The sequence below is a fragment of the Atractosteus spatula genome, chromosome 3 (genome assembly GCF_055471065.1).
Source record: "Atractosteus spatula isolate fAtrSpa1 chromosome 3, fAtrSpa1.hap1, whole genome shotgun sequence".
Lineage (NCBI taxonomy): Eukaryota > Metazoa > Chordata > Actinopteri > Semionotiformes > Lepisosteidae > Atractosteus > Atractosteus spatula.
This window is the reverse complement of record NC_142708.1, coordinates 4,024,413-4,044,150: the sequence shown is the minus strand read 5'-3', so window position 1 is coordinate 4,044,150 and position 19,738 is coordinate 4,024,413. Positions and strand designations below refer to the sequence as shown.

The 19,738-nt window shown below is 39.2% G+C and overlaps 1 protein-coding gene across 1 annotated transcript in view; it reads left to right on the top strand.

Annotated features, from left to right (window-relative positions):
• Positions 1–19,738, top strand: part of tmem161b (transmembrane protein 161B) — a 46,149-nt gene that overhangs the window by 24,693 nt on the left and 1,718 nt on the right. The window contains exons 5-11 of the mRNA XM_088911838.1: positions 1,529–1,685; positions 9,498–9,649; positions 11,784–11,844; positions 11,945–12,085; positions 15,222–15,335; positions 16,393–16,567; positions 17,321–17,417. Of these exons, the coding sequence (XP_088767964.1) occupies positions 1,529–1,685; positions 9,498–9,649; positions 11,784–11,844; positions 11,945–12,085; positions 15,222–15,335; positions 16,393–16,567; positions 17,321–17,417 (897 nt within the window). The remainder of the gene's footprint in view (positions 1–1,528; positions 1,686–9,497; positions 9,650–11,783; positions 11,845–11,944; positions 12,086–15,221; positions 15,336–16,392; positions 16,568–17,320; positions 17,418–19,738) is intronic.

Sequence of the window (19,738 nt, the reverse complement as noted above, 5' to 3'; positions counted from 1 at the left end):
ATGTAGGTGAAGGGTCGGTAATGTGTGCCATTATTGGCACCTAAAGGGGTTTATAACGACACGTACAATAAAAATCTAAAAAGCCACAAAGAAATTAAAAACTGCACTTTACTGTTCTGTAATTCTCTACAGCATGCTAGACAATGAAAGTTCTTTGTCTCTCTTTGTCTTAGAAAAAAAACAGTTCACTTGGTTTATTTACTGCATTGTTTTTAGTGGGGCTTTCCTATTGTTTTCACAGGAAAGCTCACAGTCCATGCCGTTAATAACATTTTTCACACTGAACTATAAAGTCAAACGTTTTAGACAAAACGTCACTTGCTGAGAGAGCAAAGTTTAGGGGTTCACTCATTTCAGCCCTTTGGGAAAGATGAATATGGATTTATGACCAAGCTGTTTGTACTTTTGAGTGTGCCGTCGTTGGCCATTCTTGAGATACTGTGACTCGGATGGAATTGGAAAAGAGCTGTGCTGCCTAAAGCCCATGCGTGGCACGACCATAGAATAAGACACAACTAAGATGTTGATTAATCATTTTGAAAGAGGAAATTACATCAAGAAAATATTTTCTGTGACGACTGATGGTGCCCATGCTTTGGTTAAAAAACGGAAGGTTTTCGTAAAGATCATTGCGGGTCATTGGTCACCCCACTGTAAATTTTCATTTTATTATTCACCAGAAAAATCTTTGTGCCAAGATTTCAAATTGTGAGCTTGGTAATGTGAAGACTACAGTGGTACAAACAGTGACTTTTTTGGTTGCTGGATCTGCCCTGACGCAGGCAGATTCAAACTCTGCTACAAGCCTGAGATTGGAGAACCCAGCAAGGGCAAGGATGACCCTGGGTGGTAATCTGTGCATACTAATTTATTCATGTTAGGTATTATAATATTAATTTTTATTAATCAAAATGTAAGTAGGGCTATCATTGGTGGCACACAGATCCACAAGAACAAGCAGAGAGAGCTACACGTGGTATGTCGTGTGGAACGGCGCCATCTTGAAATCATCTAACTCTACTCTTGGCACTCCCCTTCTGAAAGGTCGCCGACCTCTGTTGTAGATATTCAACCTAAATCAAAACCACAATAGTCTTTTTCCAATGTTTTTAACCCTTCATGTTTTACAGAAGGGATAGAAAAGCTCATTGCTCAAAACAGATTTTTAACCGTGACCCACTTCAGACCCTCAGTGACTACTACCTTCTGTAGTTTAGTTTTAAATAAATCCGTTTTTCTCCAAAATCACTCTGGCTTAAAGCAGAGTGTTTGTTACCGAAGATTGTTGATAAGTGACTTATTGTTCTTCGTTCCGTCTTGCTGCTATTTAATGGATGCATTTTTACTAAAGCTGTAAATGCTCATAGATTGTCTCCACCACAGCAATTAGATTTAAAGGTTGATTACATAACAGCACTGCACAGAGTTACTTGTTGAAAACCTCAAATTTGGTCGCGATTGTTGGTCTGAATTCCAATACCGTGAAGGAACTGACATCAATTTCAAAACTTTCCTCTTTGCGTTTCAGCTTTGCATTACTTCCCTGAGTACCAGTGGCTGGTGGACTTCACAGTTGCGGCCACGATAGTGTATCTCATTACGGAGTTCTACTACAGCTTGATGAAGCCCTCCAGTGAGATGAACATCAGTGTGATCTGGTGCCTGCTTGTCCTAGCCTTTGTGATGTATCCTTTATGCAAGTGTCAAGGCTTTTATTGTATGCACTGTTTTTAATCTTTCTGTTAACGATATAACTCTGTTTGCAAGTAACAGTTTCTTTAAAACACACTTCATTTTGAAAACCATATCCAAGCTGTTTTCAACATGGGTTTTCAAAAACAATATCAACAAACCCTGGATTTTCCGTTCCCTCAAATTGATTTTGTGCTTAAATAGCGTTTGTATCCTGCGCTAATTTGCTCAGCAGTCTTTCACTGTGTTTTTTAAAGCGAAATTTAATGGGATGCACTTAGGATAACTTTTCATACAGCATTTCTTCTAAAAGGTGCATGAATTTAGCTCCCATTATTGTGAGGAATAAATAAATTAGGAATTCCAGTTTAATATCTAGTAATTTTGTCATTAAATTAAATGGAGCACACTCTGTGGTCTCAGCTAAAAAAGAGTAATAAACGTCCTGCTGGGTTTGTAATCCTTTTCGTGCTCCATCACTTCTGACAATTATTTCATTGATGGATTGTCTTTCAGGCTTTTAGTAAGTTGCTTTTTACAACCCAAGTGAAAAGTAAAAGAGGAAAAAAACACTACCTACTTCAAAATAAGGACAAAGAGTGGTATAGCTCAAATAAGATTCTCCGCTCTCTATAGTTGTATAGGTTCTTTCCTTAGATTATCATTAGGTATTAAAAAAGGAGTGAATGAAAAAGCCAAAAATGGTACTAAGCAGTCAGAGTTTTCAGACGTGCTTTTAACTGCTCAGTAAAGTTAAACAGGCTGCTTGAAATCTGTAATGAATATAATTTCCTTTCGCATCGGGCAGCTTGATTTTCAGGTTGGTGCAACTGCATGAGTTTCTGCTTCTGATGTTAAAATAATATAGTGCCTCCTCAGATCTGGCAGCTAGCATTTGTACAGTGTCAGGCTTAGAAGTAGAAAATAACTTTACCGAAAATACTCTTTTTACCTTGCCTCTGCAGCATGTTGAAAGGTGTTTGTAAAACTAAAAATCCTCATCTAAAAAGGACGTTCCCTCTGAAGTTCACTTTACAGAGTGAAATCAGGAAAACATGACCACTTAATTCAGACTTTTGCCTTTTGGTCATTCCATGGTTTTCTTGACATAAACCCATAAGCAGTGTATTAGAGAATGCGTCGAAGCTACAAGTCCTTCAGGAATCAATGTAATCCATTTAGGGATAAGAAGACATTTGCCATGTATCTAGTATTTACTATTTTTTCATACAGTATAAAACTATAGTTGCGTTTGTACATTTAAAAAAGCTATGCTGTTTCTCATCAACCAAAAATAACGTTGAAAATAATGTTGAACGCAAAGACCATGAAAAGTCTCACATGTGGGAAGGTATGTGCCCCAGATTTTGCAACATGAAGTAAGTAGCCGAGAGAAGCAGGTTGTCAAAGAAAGTAAAATACAGAAGCCCATTCCAACAACCCCACACCATGATAGAGATCACATCAACAGATTGATTCTACTCCAAGCCTGGCAACGGTCATCCAAGCTCAGGACACCATCATCACAGATCCTGAAGAGCCTCAGTTTCCAGCATGGCCAGTGCCACCAAAAGCTAAAAAGGAGAAGTAGTGGAGGTGGGAGACTCTATTCCCAAAACACTGCAGTTCCGATGGTATACTGCTGGTGATTCGGAGTCCTTGATCCGTGTCTCCCTGGAGCTGGGTTGCCTGGCATTGTCCACAGAGTAGACAGGCCCTTAACAAAATGCGAGTAAAAACCAATTGCTCATGTCAAGACAAGGGACATTGAATTTAAGTGTGAAGAGGGTGCTGTTCATGCCAAACTGAATGGGGGACAAAAATTAGAACACCTCTAAACCAGTGTTGAAGAATCCTGCTACGCAGCTAGCAAAGTTAATCTGTAAGCGTAACGTATGGCCAAGGATGAGGTGTGCTGAGGAAAATCGTAGAGCTCCATTACAATACCACAGGTCGGTGTCCAGCCTCCTGTGATGTGTTTACTATGATTTGAAATGTATTGGACCTTTTGTCTATAAAAGTTATACTCGAAGAATTTGAAGTACGCTACAACTCTGTGTTTGCCTCGATTCCTGTGTTTTGATGATTGCAGGTTAATGCTTCTTCTTGACTTCACATGGCGGCAAGAGCAGAAAGTAGGAAGAAAAATCTTGTTGTACTGCAGCTGTAGGCAAAGTGCATGTTATGTCTGAAAGTTGTTTTTTTTTTGTCTGCTGGGATTTGCAACCTTAGTAGGAAGAGATTGCATGTGGCGTACTGAATTTATCCTGTACCTTGTGGTGATAGGAAAATTTAGCCCTCAACTAGAAATGTAGTGCTAGAAAATTGTAACTAATGTTTTTTTTTCCCCCACTAACTAGTCACCAAATCATAAGAATCAGTCCTGCCACAGTCTGAAGGTTAAATCTCACTTGTTAAAAGTTCACTGCTGTGGAGGTGTTCAGTACCGTTGTATTGCTTGCTGCAGAAAATTGAAGACCCAATTTTTCTGGCACACCAAGCTGATTTCCTTGAAAAGCTCGAGAGGTGATGATATAGCTGCATGTACTATGAGCAGCCTACTCAATTTCAGCTTCATCTGCCTCTCTGCGAGAAAAACTTCCCCCCAGCTTCTGATAAGTGTATCTGGTCTCCTATATTTATATATGTGAAATAAGCCTAAGAGCCTGCTTCTGGAATGTATTTTTGGATCCCATTCTACTCTGGGTGGTCAGCTACTTTGCCTCAGAACCTAATAAACAGCCCTGCTGCTCAGCAATTAGTGTACAAGGCAAACAGAATCGCAATTTATAAAGTCAGTAAGCCCAGAGTATATGTATGGAATATTTATTTGTTGTGGTTGTCTTTTTGTGACTCGGGTTCCTTCTGATGAGATGCGGTAGACGGAAGTGGGAATAGTGTAGTGAACTTCGCGTCCTACAAACTGAAAGAAGCTTTTCTTACTACGGATAGGTCTGATGTCTAATCAGTTGATAGTTGCTCATTTTATGAATAGAATGCCGGGTCCAGAGTAGTGTCTCAGTGGTTCTGCTTCATTGCCAAAGTGTGTTGAGTGACATTGTAGTTTGTCTGCCTAAGCTACTTTACAAGCATTTGTATACAGTACTAGATACTGTAGCATAAATTGAAAATGCAGCTGACCGATTTCCTGTTGGCATGCAGGGTGCATTCATTTCATTAAAGCAATGATTTTGACAGGAGATGGAAACACTACTTCGCTTCCCTAATTTCCTGCATTTGAAGACGAAAACCTTTCAGCGATTTTTTTTTTGATCATGTTAGTAAAAATAACTTTTTTTTTTTGCTCGTGTACTTCACAAATTTTTGAACAGACTGTAACAGGTAGCCTGAGGGTTGATTTGCAATAGCAAATTCAGCAGTCACAGGGTCTGAGATTGTGATAGAAAGTGGCAAGGTTTTCCAGGGGCTAGGGGCAGAAGAGCGAAATGCTCTTTCACCCACAGTACACATCTTATCCCCAGGGAGCTGAAGCAGTCCTGCACTGTGTTCAGTGCCTGTATGATCTATCCAGGGGATAACATGCTACTAAATGTTCTTGTTGACACAGCGGAGTGGTAAAAGGCCCTTTAATGAGCCCTATCCTCTTTACTTGTAATGGAAATGATGAGGGCAGTGTGTCTGTGCAGTAAACATGTTTATAGACCCTTGTAAAATTTAGTTGTCTCCAGGAGTGTTTTGCAGCTCAAAATCTCTTTGCGCAAAAACGTGGATTTTAGTTTGCATTGCGAAGATCCATCCTGGAAACCAATGGGATCAAATAAAATGCACAAGAGACTTTAAAGACCTCTCCTTCGCTTTATGCACACAAGACTGTTTTAGGATTACATTCTTTAACAGCAAGCTATCATTTTGCTTAAGAAAAGTAGTGTCTTGTGTGAGGTGTGACAGATTTTTTTTTTATTTTGAAACATATATGTACGTAACAGACAGGATTAAAAAAGGCTTATGTGGTGCGATATTTTGAAACAAAGTAGTAACTTGGAGATTTGAAGGGGGTGGGTGATTCTTCATGTTAGACTGACTTGGTACAGTAAAGAACCAAACCAAACATTACCAAAAGGGCAAAGTTTTCATTCCTGGGAGGATGGTGGTTATGGCACTTGTTCTAGATCTCTGGTATTCTTGTTTCGGGAGCACCTCTGTTTCTGCCCCAAAACAATTAAGGGCTGCACCCTTGATCACTGATGTGTAGAATTGTTCTGCTTGTTTGTTAAGACTTTTTTCTTAACTCTGTCCTTGGTTTAAAACAAAAACAGTAAGTATATTTCCATCAACTTCTGCCCCTGGAACTTCATTCAATCTCATCTCTCTTACTCGAAAAGAGTAGGGGTGTAACCCCGGCGTCCTGGCCAAATTACCCATTGGCCCTTACCAATCATGGCCTCCTAATAATCCCCATCTATGAATTGGCTTCATTACTCTGCTCTCCTCTTCACTGATAGCTGATGTGTGGTGAGCTTTCTGGCGGACTATGGCTGCCGTCGCTTCATCCAGGTGGGGCTGCACATTAGTCCAGGAGGTAGTGGTGGAGGGGATCCCCATTACCTGTAAAGCGCTTTGAGTGTAGTGTCCAGAAAAGCGCTATCTAAGTGTAAGCAATTATTTTTTATTATTATTATTATTATTATTATTATTATTATTATTATTATTATTAACTTGCTCATTAAGAACTTGCTGCTGTAACTCTGACTAAAGTGCTCTTAATAGCTGATTAATTTATGATGAACAGGTGGGAAGGGCAGTGGTACAAGAATGTTGCTAACTACCAAACCCGTCCAAATTTTTAAAGCCCCAAAAACACTGAAAGTGTGCCAAAAATAGATAATTGAAATCAATGTTAAGTCACAGAAGTGTACGTGCACAATGCAGTACGTACAAGCTTTTAACCTGCATCTCAAACAATGTATTGTTTTCTTATGGATGAGCTTTATAAAGTATATAATGCTAACATAAAACCTTCCATACTAGTAAACCAGCATGTTGCTCATCGACAGCTTTGACTTAACAGCATTCATCTCATGAGATATGTCAGATGAAAGTACAGTACTCGCTCCTTGTCTGCGTGGTTTATCAGCAGACACTGATAAGTCATCGGATCGATGACAGCCACAATGAAAAGCGTGGACGGTCTTTTACATCCTGCCTTGTGGACCTGCGGTTCAGAAACTGCACTGCTGTTGCTAATCACATTGGGCTTCAGTCTGTGCAAAAGATTACGTACCTACTTTTTTTTAAAATCGGTACCGTAGCTGTTCAAGGACTTGCAGCTTCCATGTTTTGCTGTATTTCACACGTCGTCCACACGAATGCTCCGTGCTTTCAGGATCCGCGCCCTCTGGCGTCGTTCCATTTCCCCTGAAGCTCTTGGTGTCGCCGGGTTTTCACTTGGCTTTCTTTTCGGTATCACACTTCTTGCACTGGACTGCTCGTCACGTACAGCAGATCTTCACCGTGAGGAGCGTGTGACATCCAGCCGCCAGTTTCTGTTTTAGGACGTACAACACGTTTTAAAGTAAATAAAAGAACGTGCTACTATTTTTTTTCTCTCATGTCTTCATCCCGATTGTCCGTCTTTCCAATGAAGTTCAGATCCTAAACTACTATATTACTTCTTAGACTGCACTTGTTGCTGAGGTAAAAAACTCCATTAAGTTCAGAACTTATGTTGAAAAGTTAAATGCTATAGTGAATGCCCAGTTGTACAAAATATTTTTGATGATTGCCTTAAATAAGATAAGATCACTTTATTGGCCATATACAATTTCTTATATTAGGAACTTGTCTTTTCGCAAACCCCAACTCCATGAGACACAGACAGGGAGAGAAGCTTGGGCTCAGAGCACATGGTCAGCCATTTACAAGCAGTTGGGGTTAAGGGCCTTGCTCAGGGGCCCTCCAGAGTAGGATTCCTCTGCAGGCTGCGGGATTTGAACCGGCAACCTTCCAGCCACAGGTGCAGATCCTTAGCCACAGAGCCACCGCTCCGCCCTACACTGCCCTGTCACAGCCTCAGTAACGTAACGGCAATGCATTTCGTTCTCAGATCTACCTTTGCACACAGACTCTTTCAATTCTCCAGTGTAGCTCTGTTACGTAATTGAACTATTCCTCATTAAAGATTTTGAATTGAGTTTGTCTCTCTAACAGCTACAGAGTTCAGGTTACTTGTTTCAACTACTGCCTTCTACAAGGAGTCAGTGCTTTGTGTGACGAAGGTCTTTTCACACTGGCAGGGCAGGCTGGCATGGTGGAGCTGATGGGTATTGAACCCCATACCCTTGCATTACTGTGTTCTGCCAATGGAGCTGTCCAGCCCACTATAAAAAATGATAACTTAATCTCAAAACGAAAAACAAATGTTTAATTAATGGTTTCAAGAAAACCATTTGCTGATTTAAGGAACTCGGATTTTGTAGTGAAATTAAATTGCATTTTCCAAACTCTGTGGTAGGTACGTTAGTCCTTCTTATGTTCAGTTTGTCAAATTATTTCAGGCGGGCGTTGGTGCATGTGAAGGAAATTATCGTTCTCCAAGGGTACACTGATTGATTTGAAGAACATTAGGACCCAGCAGCAGCTAAGCACAGAGCAGCACTAGTGGCAGTTATCTAAATATGAAAGAGTAAACCCAGCCAGATCCTTCTGTGTTAAAGCAGCGAGAGTTTTAAGTTAAAAACAGAAATTTGAAATGCCACTTCCAAATGTATTTTTTTTTTAATCTCCAAAAATTGTAGCTTTGTAGTGGCTGATTTAGCCATGACAGTGCTATAGGGTTGATTTGCTCTTACCCTTAGGTGGAAATGTCTCCATGTGTGTGACAGGGGAGATCTGTACTGTATAAGGAAACAAAAACTGAAATTCGCCCTTGAGCATGTGCTCTGAACAGCACAGAAAAAAACTGTCAGTATCTGAAATGTTGAACTCAAAATGGAAGTAATCATTTTGTGGACGAGTCTTAAGCAGCTGTATGCACGTTGAACAGGGAAGAGAATGTGATTTTCAGTTTTAGGGTCAGAGAACACGTTTTGACAAAGAAAAACCAGTTTTGACAAATTGACTTTGGGTTTGTATTTTTAAGCACTGCTGTTTGTATTGCAATTCCAAAACATAGAACAGTTCGAAAAGTGGAAGGTTTATTAGAATGCATTTTCATTTTTCTGATGGTACTTGGATCCATGGGTCAAAATTAATGTAAATGGTTTTCTGAATCTTATAAAAATGGCCAAAGTGTCTCTTCTGTGTAATGGCAATGGGGGTGTTTTTTGAAGTTTGGTTCTTCGAATGGTCACAATGTGTGTTCTGCTTCAGCAGATATCTAGAAATACTCTGTACATAGAAATGCTTGGATGTCACCACATTTGTCATTAAAAAAGAAAATGGTGTAGAATTTGTATTAAAAAATGGGCTTTCTCTGCTTTATATATGCAAGTAGGATTGTGATCTGTTTTCCCAAAAAAACAAAGCCTTTGATGTTCATTCTCCAATGTTTTTAGTATTATTGGCTTTAAATGTGGGTTACGGAGGAGCCCCAGCTGGCATTTAATCCATTATATTTTGGAGATGTCTGATATTTTGTATGTATGTTTCAAGAACAAACAGGAGTATAAAAAAGTTTTTCTTGATAATTAGTCTGAAAGAGCCCATATTTTACTACTTAATGCATGCTTTTGAGTTAGCCGAAGCCTTGCATCTTGTATCGGTTTCTGTGAACGTTCCTGTTCTCTCTTAGAAGAATGTTGTTCTGACGGATTGTGCCTGATGTCCTTAACATTTCCGTTTCCCAGAAAGGTCCTCTTCTCATTGACTGCTCATTACTTCAGGGTAGAAGAAGGTGGGGAGCGCTCAGTCTGCATCACATTCGCGTTCTTCTTTTTTGTCAAAGCCATGGCGATTCTGATTGTGACGGAGAATTACTTGGAGTTTGGGCTTGAAACAGGTACTATCAGCATTTCGTACAGACAAATAATCCTGCGTATCAGTAGGGCAGCTCTGCCTTTTAAAACCTGTGGTTAAAATCCAATCCAGGTAATTCTTTTTTATAGATAAAACCAAGCTTTTTTTCAAATTATGGTTATCTTACATTTCCTTATAAAAGCAAAGATAGACTTCTGGAATGGCTGTTAATCAAACTTTTATGAATGGAAGTGATTAAAGAGCAAATGTTAATTAACCCATTAAGCAACAAAGTTTCCCGAAGATGTCATGTTCTCGATCTGCCAGAGATCATTGCTCTGGCACAGTAACTTGAAGATCTCACGGAGGTGTTGAGGAATCTCATAGTGCTCTCTTTAAATGGGCTCACTCAAGTCTCTTTGAAAATAGTTGCCCTCGTTTTCTCTGGCTCTCATCTAACTCTGCAGGAGGCATTGGTGCAGTGAAACAGATGCTGGTCAAACTGCTCCACTTAAGTTTTATTAAAGTACCAGATTACAAAAGCACAGGTAGCAGCAGTAAAGATCTAATTGCTTGTTGCTTCAAGAACATCTGTACGATGACCTGCAGTCACTTGAGCTGGTCTGTGCTGTTCCATTTTTGATGGAAGCAGTTACCATAATGATGATGCTGGAACATGTTAGCCAAACATTTCCTTTTATGTCGTAAAATGTTTATGATTCAAAATATCTATATGACACTTTACTTGCTATATTTGTAGCCAATATCCTTAAGGTATTAGCATTCCTCTATTGTTTAGACTTTGGAAAGGGGGCAAGGGGACATGATTTAAAAAATGCAACATTTTTGTCTCTGATGAGCTGGGAAGACTCTGGTGTCTGGACAGCTAACACCAGTGGTAAAGGAAAGTGAACTGTATCACATATATTGACAAAGAAGCTGAGCTGGAGAAAATGTGTTCAAAGCAATTAGTGGGCACCATGTGGCTTCAGATCTGCTCATGGCTTTTGGATCGATAGTTTGTGTAGAGCTTTGCACAACAAGATATTTCAAAGCCAATTTACTTTGTTCAAAATCACATGTAATGAGCAAGTACACCTGTGTGAAGCACTGAGTTAAAATTCATTAATTGACCTGTAAGTCAAATACGTGATATTTGATTTAAATCGTTTTACTTTTATTATCTCTTTCCTATTTGAAGTAGGAATGCAACAGTAGAAACATATTTTGTTTGTTACAAACACCACCAATTCAAATGGGGAGCTGTGTCAGCGTGCATTGGCTGCAATTCACAACTGAAGGTTACTTCCAATGAAAAGTAGATAGAAGAAACAAATGTTACAGTAGCTACAGCAGTGCACGTGCAGTCATAGCATCTCTCAAGATCTCCAAGGCTGATGCTGGATTCAAGGCTGTGACCCAGAATCCTTTGAGGTGGTCTATTTCTGGGCTGCGAGTACTAGTATCGGCTGCCACTGTACAGCGTATTGCTTTATATTTTATGCAAAAATGTATTTACTTCCAGAAATACGGCTCTATTTTAGCTGTAATATTGTTGTCTCTGCCTCCTTTTTCTGTGTTTACTTCTTTAATTCAGCAGTTGTTTTATTTATTACATCCACCTGATTTGAAATTGGCAGCTATGTGTTTTAAAAAACTTGGCTCCCAGTTACTAACCCTGTGACTGCACACGGGGAAGAGTGAGAAAATGCGGGCAGACTCCTCCTCCCCGCCCACTTGTCATCTACTCGTCTTTTAATGGCATGACCCAGGCATGAATTTGTGAGCATAGTTTTCAACTTGTGCTCAGGTAAGCACCCTTTTACCTGTTGAGCCACCTTGGGAAGCCCGAGCATTTACTTTTTATGATAAAGGTAGAGAACTGGGACAGTGTCAATGCAGACTTTTAGTAATTTGCATGGTGCTGCATTGATCTAACATCCTTTCTCAGAGAAAAGAGGACATGGTGGGCTGTTCTCTGTTTTCTGTCAAGGACTAGAACTTGTAAAGAACAGACTGTATCGTATTTTAATGAAGTGACAAGCAACCTTATCGTCTTCCCCCTCAGTCCTCCTCTTTATTGGGTTATACTTCTGGAATTTCGCTTGAGTAAATAAACTGCATATTCCTATGTATCATCCTTTTTACTGAACTACAATGTTCATCTTTTTCTCTAGGGTTTGCCAATTTTTCTGAAAGTGCTGTGCAGTTTCTTGAAAAGCAGGGTCTGGAGTCCCAGTAAGTTATCTGATTATCATTGCAGCCATTTAGTGTGATACTGAGTGCAGAGTATGAGATGTGTTCATGACATATTAAATGTTATCTGTTTATCTTGTAGGGGCCCGATATCCAAGCTAACATTCAAGCTGTTCCTGGCTTTGCTGTGCTCTGTCATCGGTGCTTTCCTAACATTTCCTGGCTTGCGTTTAGCTCAGATGCACCTGGATGCGTTGAACTTGGCAACAGCAAAAGTAACGCAGTAAGTGGCAGTGTTATCAGTCCTACAGCAGAATGCTGTGGTGGGAATTACTAATTCGGAAAGACTACTAAATTAAAAATTGGTATAATCTACTAATATGATTACTTTAATGGAATGAGACCACAGAACCAAGCTCTGCTCACATAGATTTTCAGCCATTTACCTTTCAAATACACTCAGGTGTTTTAAAAGTTATATCTCTGCCAAAAGGTTCAGGAACAGAAACAGAGATCCTGTTTATTTTATAGTGAGTACTCTTTATTTAACCTGTTGGTACAGAAAGCCCAGTTTATTTCTGTAAGGAATTAGTATTAAGTGTGATGGTGTTAGAAAAAATTAGAGGAAGGACCAAGAAGCATAACAAGCTAACATACAAGAGGAGTCCATTGAGCTCATCTATCCTGTTTGATAGTTAGAAGACCTAAGGGTTTTAGCCAGCCATGTTTTGAAGGGAGACAGGGTATCGGCTTCAACAACATGGTTAGGTAGCTTGTTCTACCACTCCCACAACCAGTTGGATAAATTCTGTTGTCAGTTTTAAATGCACTTCCATGTAGTTTCCACTGGTCAGAAGAGTGCTGGTTTGCCTGTGTCAATGTCTCTGAGGATTTTGACCACATTTGTATGGGAGAATATATCTTCCAGATAAGTAATATCTTTTCTCTACTGTGGTGGTTGCAATGGTGCGCAACAATCTCAATGAGTCATTAGTAGTGTGCTATATTTTAATATGACAGCCTTATATGATTTGACTGTGACCTATGAGTAGAAAATAACAGATTGTTTGCTAAACAGTCCGTTTTCAAAAATGTTTTGGATTTGACCATTCATATTATGATGAAGTACGAAATTCAGAAATATCTATAGGTATTCCTCATTGGATTTAGAAATTCACTCTTGGCATTGTTTGTGAGGTCTTGTTTTTCCTCTGATTTTCATATTTTTTTCTCCCAGGCAGCTCTTAATTGTCTGTCACTGAACTTGTAAACTTTTGTACATCTCTATTCTCTATTTATCTACTATTTGTTGTCTAGGGTTCATTTTCTGATGTGTTACATATTGCGGAAATTGGACTGTATTTCACAGCAGTTGTCTTTTCTCTAAATAGTACGTTTGACTTGCTGGTGGGAATGACCATTGTTTTCTCGAGACAAAAAAAGGGAAAGCTCACGCTTTTTCTATTGTAGAAAACAGCCTTCAACTTAAAACAGAAGAAAACAAGATGGTGAGGAAGGTTGTGCAAAACGATGAGAGGATTTTTTTTAAATCCACACCCGCACAGTCGTTTGGCCTGTACCTTACGTGAACCGTTCCTGTTGCTCCCATCAAAATAGGATATTAAGCTGTACAGAGCAGTTGATTATTTTTCAGCTGGAACTGGTTTCCATTTCACCTCGCGTCAGGTGGTGTAAATAAGACGCATGACTTGGTAGCAGCTGGAAAGATAATCCACTTTGTGATGGCAGGCTTCCATAACCTGTTCACCTTTGGGTTGGTGTTTTACAAGGCCTGGAGTCGCTGGGCTTCTTCAGCGAGGGATTATTTTTCACAATCCCTTGCTTGCTCAGATCTATGTGTTGGTCTTCCCTTGAAACCTCTGATATTGATGTTGGTTGTGCCTCTTTTGCCAGAATTGACTACATTTTTGTGCCTTATTTCTGTTGTGATTTGTTCTTCCAGCAGCTGCAGTAGTGATTGTAACTGATTGCTTTGCCTTTAGTTCCTTTTTTGTACATAAGAACTTTCACGATCTGTAATGGATTGAATAGTTACGCAGTGCACCTTAAGCTTAACATAAGCTTGTTGTACAGGTTAATTGCTAAACTGACAGGTAATACAAATGAATGCCTTAAATCTCTTCTTACTACTTCCAACCCAACAAGTTTTCACATGGGGGAGCTCTTTGTAGTAAGCAGTCCCTAGAGATTCTAAACCACTTTCTTCTTTTAAGAGACCACAGATTTACAGGTTCATTAACTCCTTGTTACTGAAATTCAATACATCGGATTCCATGCTTACAAAGAACTGAGTATGTTCCTGCTGTAGTCTAGGTTACTGATCTGCACCAAGACAAATCAAAATGCTTTTGCCCTTAAACTGCATATTAATCTCCTGCTGTTTTTGTCCTGTGGGGATTTAAAGCAAATGGTTACTGTACAGGTGCCCATATCATGTAACCAAGCATGTTATACACTTTATTTAATATCTTAAGTTATACCTAACAATATGTAAAGGCTGCTATGTTAGTTGGAGATATACATGTGTTTTGGCTTTAATAACACTTTATAGTAAAAAAAACAACAAATGAAATTCACAATTAAAAAAATGTTAAATATCGGTGATGATTTTGGTCATTGGTTTTCATTGGGCATCTATGTTACCAGCTGCAGCCGTGTAATTTCAGTCAAAGTATATGTGAAAGCACTTCTGCTTCATTTATCAGATTTCTTTAAAACTTGGGTCTTAAGAGATACTGGCAATGTGCTCCATGGTCTGGCCAGCCCATCAATTACAGCTTCCTTCCACCACTGGGTTCAGCAGAGCCCAGAAGCAGCAGGGAAGACCGGGCAAAAGTACTTGATAACGTTTCAGTCACAGTCCTCTCCACCAGCTTCTCATTTTTCTGGCGGGGGTACGGTCACTCAGGGAGGTCTTCTGCTGCATAAATTAGGGCTTTTCAGAGCGAGAAGCCAAATGTCAGACCCGCTCAGTACACACCTGGCTTGAAGATTAAGTTATAACATTCCTTTTGAGCATGTTTCCAGGGTATGAAGAAAGGTGAACGTTGTATATTTAAAAACATTATTTTTTCTAGTTACGTGGTTATTAATTTGCTTTTCTTTTTTTACAATTTTGCAGCACGTTTAAATGCTGAATCTTGATTTACACCTAAATTTCCTTGTTCATTTTAGCTACATGATTCCTGAACCTTAACTAACAGCAGTATACTTGGTGGTTACTGCACTTATTTGCGTTTACTTGTATAATCCTTTTTTGGGCTTTACAAAATAATGATGAATTATGTCAGTATTAACAGGGACCAAAAAATGTAGATCAGATAATGACTGTGAATTATGGCAGCCTGTTACAATCACTGAATAGCCTTGAAACTAATTTTGCTTCTTTGCCTTTGTAGGACTTTGCTACATATCAACTTCCTGGCGCCTCTAATTATGGTACTTCTGTGGGTGAAGCCTATAACCAAGGACTACATAATGAACCCAACGCTGGGTAAAGAGAGTGTGCCTTTGTGAGTGTTATTGCTGCGCCTTTCTGTTGTGCATTCAAAAGATGTTTTTTCTTTATGGAAATTGCAAAACATTTGAGTGTGCAGCCACATTGCCAATACGGAGGATCCTTTAAGACTGGACTTCACTCTCACTCAACTTAGTAACGTTGTGCATTACAGTACTTTAATAAATTTAATAAAAGTTCTCCTTCACCACATTCTTGGTTGCTCAGGGCCAGTCATTTTATTTCCAGAGCAAACACGGTTTTATGTTTGAGACTCATAATGTAAAATGGAGAAGGAAGCCATACACCCTGTGCAGTGTAACGAGGGCAGAAAAAAAACAACAACTGTTTTTGTCAATAAAGGATAAATATGATACAGCACAAGAGAACAGGTTGCAGAGCTGGTGCTAGAATACAAAACTGGCATCAATGCTATCAAAACTCACAATTGAAAAACTCTTTGTGTATTCCCCAAAGACACTAACAGCAGTGTTACTTTCAGTGTCCAGATAGTCAGGAAATTGAAGCTGCATTCTGTGCATGATGCTGTATATCACATCCCTTGAGGTTGTAGTAATGGAGCTTTTCTGTAAGGTTCTGCGTCCTAATTTCAGACATACACAAAAACATTTAATATTCATAACTGAACATATTCACATTGTTTTTTGAGCTGTATTTCCTGCTTTGCTGTATTTTATGATGATTTCATATGCTGTACAAGATTGCATTAATGAACAGATTTGTTTAGGGAGGTTATAGACCAGTCACAATTCCACAGCAACACAAAGGACTTTTCCTGGTCAGTGCTGCTCTGGAGTAACTCCTCTGTATACTTTCCAGCATTCATAGTTAACGCTTCTTGTCACTGCGTTGGTAATACTGCCTTGAAGAAATTGTTAATTGCATTTTGAAAATCTTGTTTAAAAGTTAAAGAGGTTTTGTAATTACATGACTCAGATTATTTGAACTACCATATTTTGTTTAGGTGAACCTCTGTAACTTTTAGTTACTATGTTGAAGGCTGTTAACCTCATACTGGAATATCGGTGACTCTAGTCTGTGTCGTTCCCCAGAATGACGGAGACCACCTATGACACTCTGCGGTTGTGGGTCATCATCCTCCTCTGTGTGCTAAGGCTGGCGATGATCCGTCACCACTTGCAGGCCTACCTGAACCTGGCCCAGAAGTGTGTGGACCAGATGAAGAAGGAGGCAGGCAGGATCAGCACCGTGGAGCTGCAGAAAATGGTGAGGAAGCTGCAGTATGGGCTGTGGTTTGAACCGTGTGGGTATCTAGATCGGTTGTAAACCCCCCCCCCCCCCCCTTGCAATTTGCGGAGTACCTGCTGTCCTTCAGATTGCCCTAAATGCAAATGAAGCAGGATGTAGAACTAAAATTCAGCCAAGGTTTCATCTCCATAGCAGACCACCTCAAAGTACGTGTGTGGCAATGGACAGCCCCCACAAGGCTAATCTCGGTTCTGAGTACAGGCTGAGTCAACTCCGGCCAGAAATGAAAACCTCAGCATTCAAACCAACATTACGTTTCTTAATGTTATATTTCAGAAATATGGCACTTGGCATGCACTTTGTACCAAGCCTGCCTCTGATAACTTCAAGACAAAGTACAGGAGTATATAGGAAAAGTTACCAGTGCCTTCACATATTTTAAGGTAACCTATTTTTAATCTGTTTAACCTCCGTAGAGTGATGTTAATTTTTTTCAGCTCATCATACCGTTAATTAGTTTTTCTTTCCTATGATTGACTCCAGCAGTGTTTTTTTTTTTGTGTGAAAGGATTTTTTTCCACATGTTATGAAATTGAAAGTGCTTTTCCAGGATTTGAGTGTGCGTTTGCACCTCTTCAAGATCACGGGTTTAGCAGGTTCTCAGTTGGAGTTTGGAGCTCCCTGGCTGTTGCTTGCGCTCCTTGTAGATCAGTGCTCCTGTGCTGTGCTTAGAGCGTCTGACTGTCTTAACACTGGTTGTGTTGTCCTCAGGTTGCTCGGGTCTTCTATTACCTGTGTGTGATAGCACTGCAGTATGTGGCACCTCTGGTGATGCTGCTTCACACAACATTGCTTCTAAAAACCTTAGGTGAGTGGAGTGCTGGGGCCGATTTCATTAAAAGCAGGGACTGGGTGGTACACGGAATTGCCACTATTTTTCAGTTCAGTCTTGATTTGGACCATGTTGTAAGACTTAAATCATTTTTGTTGTAGGGATATGTAAAGGAAAAAGAATAGCCAATGCATAGCTCAAGAAGTTAAGTTTCTGATGTGGTTGTATAGTCCCGTGTGCGATACTGTCTTTAGACGTTGAAAGTCTGTCTCTTCCCTTCCATTGATGTTCAATTGAAATTTGTTTCAGAGAGAAGAAATCAAACCCATATCTGATATTCTGTTATTGGAAGTTTTTTTCCTCCCTTTTTGTCATGAGTAACCTATTTCACACAAATATATTATGCCATTATTCATTCGATGCTGTTAATATCTGGGGAATAACCTTGTAGACGGTGATCACACGCATGTATTTCTAAAACACCCAATACAATAAACACCCTTCTTTGTATACACACAAAGACATTAGATCGGGAGTCCCGGTTAAGAGGGAAAGTGTGACTGCAGGTTTATCATTCCAGCCCTGTTCGTAACTCCTTATTGGCCCAGATGCATCAATTAACCAGCTTGTCCCCTACTCTTCAGGTGCTACGGTCAGATAATACACATAATGGTCACCAGAGCCATTGTGAACAGAATACCATGTGCATTCTGTCATCAAAATAATTGCTCACATATAATGTTAAACTAAGTGAAGGCAGAATAGTTAATTCTGTATTTTTATTTGACGATCACAGTCTAAGAGATGTCACACATGAAATCCACCATAATGCACTTAATGCACATAATCTAAGAAAGTGGTGCTTTATTATATGTAAAACGCTTTGCGATCCTATATTCATATTAAAGGAAGTATTCATTAAGTGTTTGTTACAGCTATTTCAAGATGTCATAATCATTTTATAACATTGCATTTACAACTTAAATATGTATAATGTTAAAAATGCTAAAAGGGATCAGACTTATAAACAAACATAGATGAAAATGCTCATAATGAAGATTCCTTTTTTAAGTCACCCTTTGTAAGATATCAGCAAAGCAAATGAAAAATAATATTTATATTTTATATATAAGAAATCGAATATGCTAGGTGTAGATATATATTGGTTTGTCCTCACATCAAGCCATAAAGGTAAAACCATTTTTAAAATTATTTACAATCCTTTTACTGCTTGATTTACACTTGTTTGATTAATAATCAAAATCAACAATTATCCTAAAAATATTGCTATTGATGTTGTCTACTCCTTATTGTTACATTTCAGTATAACTGAGATTCTGTTCCTGGTAGCAATGAAGTGTTTAGTGTGGGTTTGACCTGGTGCACGATTGTGCTATGATTTGATTGGGGAGAGTAAGGCACTAGCTTTGCAAAGGAGTGTTTATTTCCCCTCTGTGTTCAGCTGTGCTACAGTAGGTATGATCCCTGCCTGTGAGCCTGGCACATCCCCAAGTGCCAATTCCCTTTAAAGGAGGAAAATGAAAGCATTGCTGAGAATCTGTAAAAGTTTTCCTATTTAAGCCTTCAGTGCACTCCCTCTGTACACTACTTTATGAAGTAAAAAGGTCACGTATTGCTTTTAGGTCACCTGGGTTTTTTAATTGACATTGAAAGTAACTGCAGCGTGCAGTATATTTCAGTTCTGTCTGCTGTAAAATTTATAAAAAATATTTTCTCTGTGGATGTTCATTTTAAACATAATTGCAGGGAGATCAGTAAAGTTGACTCAAGACACTGATGCACCTAGCAGATCAGGCTGAAACTAAGACTTTTCTTGCAGTGTAAACACTCTTTAACCGAAAAATAAGATCAAGGCTAAATCCCACTTTATTGGATATCATACCTTCTTTTGATGGATTTGTAGTTACTACCCATTCTGTGTATCAACCTGTTCAGACAAGAATTTTACTACCTCTTTGTAACACTTTTAAATGTGATGTACACAGAGCATAATTTCACCCACTTGAACAGCAGGTGATTTTCTTTCTTCACTAGATTATGGCTTGGACACTTCCCTGTTTTTTGTAGCCCTGTTATGTTATTATCTCCAAATAATCAAATAGATCCAGTTACCTGTTATCCTCCAGTTAGTTTTTCTTTTCTGATATACTAAACAGGAACTTTTTTGGGTCTAGAAAGCTCTTCCCATTTATTGTTGTTTTTTTGCTCACGTTAGAGCAGTGTTGCCCTTGAAAGGGAATGTCAGAGCATCCTTGTTTGCAGCATTCAGCTTGGGCATTGATCGTTGTCATGCACAGTGACGGGGTTTCATCGACACTCTTGTTTTGGTTTTTGCC